Genomic DNA, 11,753 nt, shown 5'->3' with positions numbered 1-11,753 from the left:
CATACTACATAGGAAAACCAAATTCATACAAAGAAAATGTTTATGAAACTCTGAATTATTAACAGTAATAAATAAAGGGGTTATTTAGTTGAAAAAAAGGTCGATTATATACTAACACCAAATAATAATTTACATAGTTAAGAACCAATTTAATCAAATGATTGGTTCAAAACGAAAACCTGCGGTTCATTTCTAGGTTGTAAACAGTAGCTGAACATTGGAAAGGAGGTTCTTTCTCCAACATCTACGTCGTTTGTGAAAATGTCAATAGATGGCGTTATTAATATTCTGCAAGCAATATTAGAATTCTTTTATTTTTCGTATTAATATATATCTAACATCATAACACCTTATGGGGGAGTTATATTTTTAATTTTTTTATTACCTATATTAGAATGGATATTCAAAATATGTTAATGATAATAATTATTGAACAGAAACAGGCGTCAGGTGAATAAATGATTAATTTGCTATTCTCGGCGTAAAACCGACGAATCCAAGCAATCTCAAATCCGACAGAAATGCAACATTGCGAGCTTGCTACTGAACATAGTAGAGTCAACAACTGCTTCGGGTTCGACGAAGATCGTAAGTATGAAAAACGATTGTAGAGTAGAGGAATTTCTTTGGATTCATCGGTTTTTTTAAAGTATACTTTTTAAAATATGATATGTGTGGTTTTTTATGCAATACCGTTCAATTAAACTAAATAGAAATTGACGATAAATGAACTCTTAACACGTCTCGAGACGTGTTATGACACCAGTCAGATAGTTATCTTCTTCCCCTCTCAAATGATACTCTTCTGGCCACTTTATCGATTTCCGAGTACTATTTTCTAAAAAAGTAAAATCAACTTTTTATATTTACAACAATAACTTAATTTTTCTCATGCTCACCAAATTTTCGCAAAAAAAAAAATACAAAATTTAAATATGTTTTAACTGGTAATGGTAAAAAATATTTTAAAATGGATCTAACGAGTTAAAAGAAAGAACAAAGGGCAAAACAGATTTCTTTCAGACGTTTCTTATTGTACTATACATGCGAGTAACATGTCTAAATAACTTCTGGCCAACAAAGAAGCTACGCGCAACGTGACATTAGAAACATATTACATTAATAATAGTTTGGCCATTTGTCCGATTTGAAAAATTCTCGCAGTGTTAGATAGCCCATTCATCGAGGGAGGCTATAGGCTATATATTAGCACCGTATTCTTACGGAAATGGGAACCACGCGGGTGAAACCGCGCGCGCAATAAGTTTTTTAACATATTACATTAACCAGAAAACGTATCTAATTCAGATTCTCTACTTTCATTCATAACAGAAAAATACCTAAAACAAAAGTTGATCCACACTCTAAAGCCGCGACTAAAACCAAAGTTAAATAAAAACCACCCATCACTGCAGGTTATTGATGCAGACACTCATTCATTATTTCAAAATCATTCATATATATACAACTTGGATTTAAAAAGTATTCCAACTCATAATTAGAACAATTAGAATTTAATTTGATAAGGATTTCTAATCAATTGTGTCATTTAATTAATAAGTTGTTAGAATAGCTATGATTGTTAAAATAAATAGTTTTATCAATTGTAGAATTTAAATTCTAGGAAAAATCGTTTAAATAAAACATGCTGCTGATAAACTATTAAGCTAAAACATATACGATATAAAGTTTTACAATACATATAGCTATTTTTTTTTTCTATGTTACCTTTTATCTATTCCCTTCCTTTTCTTTCTACCTAAGTATTTTCAATTAGGAGCGCCAATTGCCAATAGGAAAGCTTGAATGTAGCTCTTATGAAACTATGAAACCAGAATGAATCAAAAGTCTGTTCTAAATTTGCCAGATTCAGTTTCATTTTAATCTATACTTCTGTACCAATATTTAGAGGTAAAGTTTGCGGATTTGTTCGATTTTAGAGGGATTCTAATCTCTCGAACTAGTGAACCTATTTTGAATATTCTTTTACCAATAGAAAACCACGTTATTTGTTAGTGTTTTAATATCTTATTCCATTATTTCCACGGGAACGGAAACAACGCGGGTGAAACCGCGAAGCTTCTGCTAGTGTTCAATAATTCAGTTTAGTAGTTTGTAAAGGAATGAAGGAAAATTAAACAATTTGGCTAGATTACACGTGTGGAATTTATTTACGCTAAGTATTTACAATATTTACATACAATTATCATTTATTCCATAAAATCAGTACCAATCCTTAATGTTTTGTCAAGAAAAGTATTACGAAGTTTCACATCGAAAAATTTAGCTTAGCTCTTGGAAAGGGATAAAACTATGAAAATTAAGAGATCAGAAATAAAGTCTCTTTGCTTCGTAACAAAATTTTCGCATAACTTTTCTTAAATGTGAATCATTGATCTGATGATGAGACCATAGGAACGGAAAATTGGATACATTGTGTGAAAGAAGACACACAATAATTGGGGAAATTCTGTACGGAAAAAAAGAACAGAAATGAACAAAGAAAACTGGTTCAGAAGGCTAAGACCCACAAAGGAATTGAATTATATTATACTATAAAGCGAAACCGTAAAATAAGACACTACACAAGTGTGTCCTACCTGTGATGACATGTGGAGCAGAAACATGGACAGTTGAAGACATGCACAAGTTCAAGGTTGCTCAGCAGACTATGGAGTGGGCTATGTATCTGAAGCGCAATATCCGTAACGAGGAAATTCGTAAAAAAATAGTAACCGATATAAATCATAAATTAACAATTGTAGTGGCCTGTTTGTCGCAGGACTGATGACCGTTGGGGCAGATATGTTCTGGAGTAGAGTGGAGTCATGTTTTGGAGTAAGCGTATGTCCTTGTAAGGTAGCGGGAAGTGGCTGTATGTAGGCGGGGGATGTTGTGTGATGGCGCTCTTTCTGAACGACCGAATACAGGCTAAAGATGAAGGCAATAACCAAGACAACAAAACAATACGCTAACGGAATTCTATCTCTATAAGGCAAAGTAACTTGACGCTCTAACTAGACGACGGGGTAGTAGGCACCCTCAAGTATGTGGCAGTTGTTGTTGGTGGCGGAGAACAGGATGTACCCGTCCTCCCCCCAGTCCTCGCCCCAGGAGTTCTTCACGATCCAGTAGTCGACGCCTTCGCGCTGCCCGTAGCCTACCACTGTCACCGCGTGGTTCATACGCCTCTTGTTACTGGAATAGAAAATAGAGTTGATATGCATTAAAAAACAAAAAACCTGACTGCTAAGTCGGAAAAAATACAGAAAACTGACGGGTATTTACTTAATTTTGAGGTTTGTTCTATACCGGGAGCTACTTAAAAATAAGGCATACTGAAGAGGAAGTGATTCTGGAATTATCCTGGCTATTTATATTGGTGCAAGTATTCGCCTTTAGCAAGATGAGAACAGCCGGACACAATATGCCTGAGCGACTCCCCAGGACGATGAGACGCTCGACATGTCTAGATTGTCATCTTTCACAATATGTCTCCGGTAAATTCTCGTATTGATAACTTTATCCATAATAATACAGACAAAAAGTCAGGTTTCCTAAAGGGGTCATAGAATTGAAACCAGGATACAGATGTTATTTGACCTACAACGGATCCCGTAAAGGCCTTATAAAATCTCTTCAGCAACACTTTTTTTAATAAAGTTTTCCTTTATCGCGAAGTTATTAAGTGTTTTGTTTTCGAAGTTACTTCGCTTGGAGAAGTGAAATTTTCACATCCACACTCACCATGTGGGATCGTAGAAAATCCCGCTGTGGTAAACGTCGACATTGTCGTTAGCGTTGATGGTGACGGTGACGGGCCCGTACTTGTACAGCGCCACCTTCATGGCGTTGACGCTGAGCAGAGGCACGGCGGCGAAGCCTTTGATCTTGTGCACCGAGGTCATGTTCCGCAGGTGACACCAGTTTTCCTGCAAATTTTGTTTCATTTGACATGTACAGGGTGTCCAATAATAAATGAATCAAATCAAACTCAAGTGGCTATACGTCACCTAAAATATCTAAAATTAATTTTAGTTAGTTTTTAAAAAGTTCTACTAATACTTACAGCCAGTTATCTGTACTCGTTTAGTATTTAATAAACTTAAATCTAATATATAAAATTCTCGTGTCGCGGTGTTCGAACTTGAACTCCTCCGAAACGGCTCGACCGATTTTGATGAAATTTTTTGTGCATATTCAGTAGGTCTGAGAATCGGCCAACATCTATTTTTCAAACCCCTAAATCCTAGGATAGGGTATTGGTAGGGTAGGGGTATGGTATAGGGATAGGGTAGGGGTAGGGTAGCGGTAGGGTAGGGGTAGGGTAGGGGTAGGGTAGGGGTAGGGTAGGGGTAGGGTAGGGGTAGGGTAGGGGTAGGGTAGGGGTAGGGTAGGGGTAGGGTAGGGTAGTGGTAGGGTAGGGTAGTGGTAGGGTAGGTTTATGGTATAGGGATAGGGTAGGGGTAGGGTAGGGGTAGAGTAGAGGTAGGGTAGGGGTAGGGTAGGGGTAGGGGTAGGAGTATGGTAGTGTAAGGTAGGGATAGGGAAGAAGTGCAAATAAATAAATTAATAAGTCAAAGCGAAGCTTGAGCGAGTCCGCTAGTATTACAATAAAAACTATCCTTATTGTATAATTAATTATGTGTCATCTTAAATGAATATTTACTTGCTTGTTCATAAGAAAAAATGTGCGTATACCTTGCTTAAATACAACCCGTACTCCATTTCAGACGGAATCCCATGTTTAAGAACGTATTTGAAGGTGCCTTCCATAAAACCACCATCGCAGCCATAAGAATCAAATCTGAAAGAAACCATATACAAATACAAATACTATAGTTGCAATAGGTACCCATATGTCGTTGTACATATCAGTACTTCTACATAACTCTAAGCTAGGTATGGATTATTCCACTTTCCACTGTGTACGTAACATCATACCTACCTACATACAGGAAGAAAATTTTTTTAGTGCGGATATTTTTATATTTTGTACATAAACAAAATTTAATGATCACGTATTTTTTCTTTTTTTTTTTTAACTCAAAAATAACAAAATTATCGTTAGCTAAAGTTATTTATTTTGAACAGAATTTTAGGGTCACCCTATTGTGCGTTTATTTTATTTTCGTTTGATACCTAAAGGACGTCACCAGATCACTTTTAAGCTGAATATATCTTGTTTAGTAATAAAATGTACATTATTTTGTTATTTTAGAGACATAAATTAAAAAAAAAAATTACATAAAATGTATCGAACTGTTTGTAGATTTATATTCTATTAATGATACAGAACCACGAAAAAAAATATCCGCACTAAAGACCGAATCACCCTGTATATACGTTTATACCCGACTACGGCAAATTCTTCTTTCTCTATTCTCTCTTAATCTAAAAGGAGGAATTCAAAATAATATATACATGCCAAGTTTTAGCATTTTTCAAGATACAATTACTTTTTCTCAAGACAATGCTTCCCGTATGCGCCCTACCCATCGTGCTCTGTCTCTGAATTTTTATAGGCGACGCGACGCGACACGACGCTCGCGACCCGAGCGGTAACCGCGCACCGAGCGCAACAGCTCTGTGTGACGTGTTCTATATCAACTATACATTAAAACTGCTCACGACACATCATCGTCGCTTCGCCGTCCTTTTCCATCCGCTCCGCCTACAACATATATTATTATTTTCCTGACCCATTTAGCTATACATCGATATGAACTTAAAACTACAACTAATATTTTATGTTTCAAATATATTAAAAATGTACCCTCCAGCGCAGTCAACCAGTGACTGCTCCGAGAGGTCCAGGTTCCGTCCGCCATTGTGACGCGCTATAGCTCCCTCCACAGCGGCCACTGTAGCGAACGCCCAGCAAGAACCGCATTCTGCTTGATCTAAAAAATACAAATCGGGAATGCAACATATTAGTGCAGCTTCGAGTTCAAGAGGTGCTGGAATATTGAATTGTGTTAAAGTAGATTCTACCCTGCACCAGAAAGCGTTGGTTGAGGAATCGAAGACATCAAGCGGGTAATAGGTAGTCGCTGGATGTTTGCGGCTTGTGACCGTCGTCCTCTTTAGAAGTCCTTACTCCTTACCAAAAGCCTATATCTAGCAGTGGATCTTTATTGGCTAATAACGATGAATATGTTTTTTTATAAGTTTTTAATAGTGTTTTTTATATTTCGTTTGTATAAAATTTTTAAAAATTTAAAAAAAGGAGAAATAAATAAGGGAAGAAAATTAATTACTTTTATTAAAGAAATTTATGTCTACACTGTATTTCCACTCGACACTATTAAGATTTTTACAATGGAAATATCTCACTTTTGACAGAGGTGATGAAACCCTCGGTCCTCATGTCGTAATGTGTCGGCAACTCCCGCGCCATCAGTTCCACCTCCTCCTCAGAGTGCGGGAAGGGCACCGACCCCACGTGCTCCAAGGAGGGTAGCGCACCCCTCAGATACGCCAGCTCTTCATGAGTTCGATCAGAAAACTTGTTTAAAGTTAGTTTGTAACCTAAATTTTGTTGATTGTGGCGAATTACGCGCCTGAAAGAATAACATGAATATTTAATAAAAACACTTTACATTTTTATTTTCTTTATTTAGATAAATTAACGCTGTACGGTAGTTTTTTATCTATTTCCCGCAAAGTTTTTCATAGAGATAGCCCATTTATTAATCTCATAGCTAAAAATTTTTATATTAAGGAATTAATATTAATTAATATACATACCATTGAAAACATTTTTATACTCGTGTATGTTTAATGGGAATAAAGATAATTTACATTTTATATCATACTAAAACTACATTTATCCTGAAGAATTAGCTTCTTTATTTGAACTTTCAGAATATTATTGGTATATGTTTATATGTTTGCTATAAATCAATTTATAAGAATCTATGTTGTAATTTATGATTATTATAAGGAAACAGATTCTGAACTAAATCTATGGTGATTTGAATAGCTTTTAAATAAATAAAACCCATAAAACAATTAGTTATTTTTAAGATTACCTCATATTATCTTTGAATATCTGTTTCCGAATCTCGTGCTCATCTTCTGAGTACTTCTTGTTATGACGAATAATATACCTGAAAATAAAACAAAAACAATATAATAAGACATTTAAATAACATTCCCGTTTTAAAAATAAATGAATTATATTATTAAAAATAAATAATAGAAGCTTTCACCTGTTAAACTCATCTTCGTCATTTGATAGAAGTTCATAGTTCATTGTTGAATCAAGAACAGTAAGTAGAGATTCATTACATGTTTTCTCTGAAAAAAAAAGATTATCTGAAGAAGTTTCTTATAAACAACCAATAATAAAACTCTCTTAATGTTTTGAGGCCATTTAGCAAATAGGACGGAACGGCGACACAACGCAACGTTAACCTTTATAATATTAAATTAAGTTAATAATAATAAAAAAAAAAAACTGTAGGGTAGATGCTCGCTAGTATTTCCCATAACTCTAGGGTTATAAGCGAAAAATAACAATATAATATTATGATGATCTATCTGCTGATTAGTTTGAAGACGATGCTAAGCCGATGATGTATTAATTCAAGCCATGTTACAAATATTAATATTTGAAACATGGCTTGGATTAATACATGATCATCATCATCATAGCAATTTCAGGTGGTTCTTTCAGAAACGGCATATTATATTGTTATGTTTCGCTTGTTAGTTTAGTAGGTACGTTTTTAGGTTTTGAAGTCGGTTGTATTTTTTTTTTATAGAATGCAACGTTGTCGTTTTGTTACCTATTATAATTATTGCAGTTGTACAACTTTTAATATCACAATTAAGTTAAATTCTACTTAATGAATTCTGTAATACTAACCTTTATGATGATCCAGGGCTTCAACTGTGGGCTTTTTGAAGTCGTAGAACCGTTTGACTTTATGCTCGTCTACCGCACCCGTCCATAAGTTGTGCTTCTTTATTTCTTCGCTATAAAAAAAAAAGTTAGCTTGGCACATTTTGAAGTGGAGGAACGTAACCTTAACAACCTCCTCCTAAGTGTTTCCTCATATTTTCTCATATTGCAAATATCTAGAAAGCCCTTCTAGCTTCCGTTTGCCCTAATAACTCTAAGGAAGGGGAAGTGAAAAGTGATTATACTACTTAAAGGGAAGCGTGTTCCACTATAGCCTGCATCGTTGCATACCATCAGGAGTGAAGGCAGTAGAAAGGTAGGTTATAATATTACCGACCAAAAAATATAACATTACCGTCTGTTTTTAATATTTGACCTTTTTTTCGCGGGGGAAATCCCTTTCTGAGATATCCGTCTTACTGGGGGACAAGTAAGACGGGTTTAATATTTGACCTAACAATACTTACTATACAGGTATATCTTCGCCATCCTGTTGATACACATACAATGTCTTTTCTGATTTTTTCTCGTCTTTATCTTTTTCTTCGACATACTTCCAAATGTCTACTAATTTTTCATTGTACATCTCATGCCCTGGACACACAAGAGGCTTATAACAGAAAACGACATCTCAATTAACAATTGAATGAATTTTAGAGTATATAATTATATATGTTTAATTACAATTGCAGAATTCTCATGATTTAGGAAGACAGCGGACGGTAGGGACGGCAACGCGACGCTGGCGTGACGTGAAAACTGTACAGTACTAGTTGATAATGATAAAGAAGACGTCACAAAGTTTTTTTTTTTCTGATTGTGTAAGTGCCGTAGGCTGCTTATGGGACCTCAGCGGCGTCACCAGGGGGTGTTGCGCCGACTAACGTCGCGTTGCCGTCGCGCCCGACGTGGTTACAGAAACGCGAGGGGTCGGAGCGTGACGTCACAGTTCCGTGTTTAATGAGTGTTCATTTTAGCTGGTAAACATGGAGCGGGACACCTGCATGACGCTCCCATTGCTATTTCAGGCGTCAAGAGACTTAGGTAGTGGGTTAAAAAACAGTTTAACTTGACGTTTCAATAGGAAATTAATTATTTTTAATTTGAAAAAAAATCTATTACGTATGCCAAAAAGAAATGAATTGGATGGGAAATGTGAATAGTTATTTGAAACTGTAGGAGGCAGCTTTCTTAATTGCCTCGTTGGTACTACGGCGTACGAGTCCTGGATCAAAATCACTCGCAAGTCTTTTTCAAAGTGCATCTAGTGGGGCCGTTATGTGCTCGTACGTCTTCGCAGTGTGACATACACGCCTCGACATCGTCACGCCAGTCATCAGTCAGTCAGTCCGACCCAATCTGCTCTCTGTTTTATATAAAACCAGCAAACGCCCACGACTTCGTCCACGTGGAATTAAATTTTTCACAAATCCCACGGGAGCCATGGATTTTTCCGGTAGGAAAAGTAGCCTATGTGTTAACCCATAGTAAAATCTATAATCATTCCAAATCGCTAAAGTAGCCGCAGCACAAATGAGGAACATACATACAAACTTTCGCCTTTAGTGAGAAGTGTGATTTTCAATTTTCATCGTTTTCGTTGGAATGGATTACTAGGAGAGCGAAGCGAATACGAGTGCCGTTTTAATGTTTTTATACTTTAAAAAGAAATAATAGGACAGTAACCTTTAAATGTATAATTTTTGGGGTCTGGCAGAATGTTGAACAGTTCAATATACCTCGCTTCTCTACATTCGAGTTTATTGGTCAATTCTTCCGATGCGACGGGATTGATCTAAAACAAGTACATAAATAATTTACGAACACACTAGTCATCCATACAATTTTTCAAAGTTCCCCTCGATTTCTCCAGGTTTCCATCATCAGATCCTGACATGATGAATATGGGACCACATGGGGACTATACCCTTAAAACAAAAAAAATATTTTTCAAATCGGTTCAGGCGTCTTCGAGTAATCGATGTCCATACATTAAAAAATAAAAAAAAGATACCGGTTAACTTGTGATCCTCCTGCTTTTTGAAGTCGGTTAAAAATAAATATACTTAGCTCAACAACCAAGTATATGAAAGTGGACATTTAGATATAAAAAATCTATGAAATGAGAATTTTCTTAATTCTCTGATTGTTTCACAATTCTCAGGTATGCCGCATTAGGCCATGGTAGACTATTGGCCTAACCCGACTCGAGCTCAGCAGTGAGCCGAGTATGGGTTTATAATGATGAATGATGATTTTGGTTATGTCGGCTTAATGCTTACCTTGAAAAATATTATCTCTTCAGAGCTATTTGACACTGTATAGTATTCCCTGACAGTGCCTCCATTGTAGTCAACACGAGATCTGTTTGTGCTTGAGCTGTACCTTTAAATAATATCAAATTAGGATTATTAAAGTACTATTATAGACTGACTGACTGAAAAAAAAGGAAGTACTCAATTTCACGCGTATGTTTTTACCTCATAACATCGTCACTTATTAACCAATTTAATTTTTTTTTTTGAATGAGATTTTTTCTTCTTTGGTCTTCCAGATTGGTTTCATTTAATTTTTACAAGAATCAGTAATTTTGTGTCAAAAATCAAAGTAACTGAAACTGATGAACGAAAATAAATTTAACACCCATGCCGTGCATCAAGTTAACAAACAAGTTAACTGGATAAGTATTGTGAAACTAAGGGGCAAGACTTGTTAAAAACCAGAGTTTATTATTTTTTTATTCTTATTTTTCATTTTTTCTCAAAAAAAAGAAAACTGCATACATATAATAAATAAATAATTATAATTGCCTATTTTGAGAAGAAATGCTATGTAACAGCTTTATTTATATTTATTAATGTAGGTAAATGCTTACCACGTTTCAAAACGTGTTATGATACCAGACAGATAGTTATCTTCTTCGCCTCTCAAATGATACTCTTTTGGCCACTTTATCGACTTGTGAGCAGCATTTTCTACGAGGAAATTAATAAAAATAATTATATTAGTTATCTATTAAATATTAAACATAAAATGGATATAATTATTATAAAATGTTAGATATCGACAATTTGTACATAGGCTAAGTATGTACATTAAAAATTTATATTTAAAACAAGAAAAAGAAAGGAAAAAAAAGAAGTAGTTATACGTCTCAAATTAGTAAAGATAAATAAAAGTACCTAAAATAAAAGTTGATCCACAATCTAACGCCGCGGCTAAAACCAAAATTAAATAAAAACAAGCCATCACTGCAGGACATTGAAGCAGTAACTCTCGCAAACAGTATATAAATCATTCACATATATAGTTTAATTAAAAAAATACTCTAGCTCTCCTAATTAGAATTGTTGCAATTTAATTTGATAAAGCCATTTATCCACACATTTCATTTAATTAATTACGTATTTGTTAGCACTGTTATGATTGTAGATTAAAAAATCGTTTTATCAATTCTGTTAATTAGCAATCTAGAAATAATAAATCTAATAGAAAAGCAGTTTATCAAACTTATATTTTACGTGCGGACGCCCGCGACTTCGTCCGCGTGAAATTCAGTTTTTCACAGATCCCGCGGGAACCATGGATTTTTCCGGGATAAAAAGTAGCCTTTGTGTTAATTCAGACTAGAATCTATCTCTACTTCAAATTTCAGTTTTTTTTTTCGAGATAAAAAGTAACCTATGTGTTAATCCAGAGTAAAATCCATTTTCATTCCAAATTTCAGCCAAATCACTTCAGTAGTAGCGGCGTTAAAGAGTAACAAACATCCAAATAAACATACGTCCATACAAACTTTCGCGTCTAAAATAGTAGTAGAAAGTAGGATAAAACATTTAAACTG

General features: G+C 35.0%; 1 protein-coding gene across 1 annotated transcript; it reads right to left on the bottom strand.

The window, feature by feature from the left end:
• Positions 1–2,148: 2,148 nt before the first annotated feature.
• On the bottom strand, positions 2,149–11,243 carry LOC112053021 (digestive cysteine proteinase 1). The gene is made up of 13 exons (XM_052885933.1): positions 11,092–11,243; positions 10,785–10,884; positions 10,192–10,294; positions 9,596–9,704; positions 8,377–8,503; positions 7,874–7,983; positions 7,215–7,302; positions 7,035–7,112; positions 6,337–6,563; positions 5,777–5,903; positions 4,702–4,807; positions 3,748–3,932; positions 2,149–3,198 (listed from the first exon to the last, which is right to left on the bottom strand). The coding sequence occupies exons 1-13, from the start codon at positions 11,156–11,158 to the stop codon at positions 3,018–3,020; spliced, it is 1,608 nt and encodes a 535-aa protein (XP_052741893.1). The 5' UTR covers positions 11,159–11,243; the 3' UTR covers positions 2,149–3,017.
• Between the last annotated feature and the right edge of the window lie 510 nt (positions 11,244–11,753).

Source organism: Bicyclus anynana, chromosome 2 (assembly GCF_947172395.1).
Source record: "Bicyclus anynana chromosome 2, ilBicAnyn1.1, whole genome shotgun sequence".
NCBI lineage: Eukaryota > Metazoa > Arthropoda > Insecta > Lepidoptera > Nymphalidae > Bicyclus > Bicyclus anynana.
The sequence above is the reverse complement of the archived record's forward strand: the minus strand, read 5'-3'. Positions and strand labels throughout refer to the sequence as shown.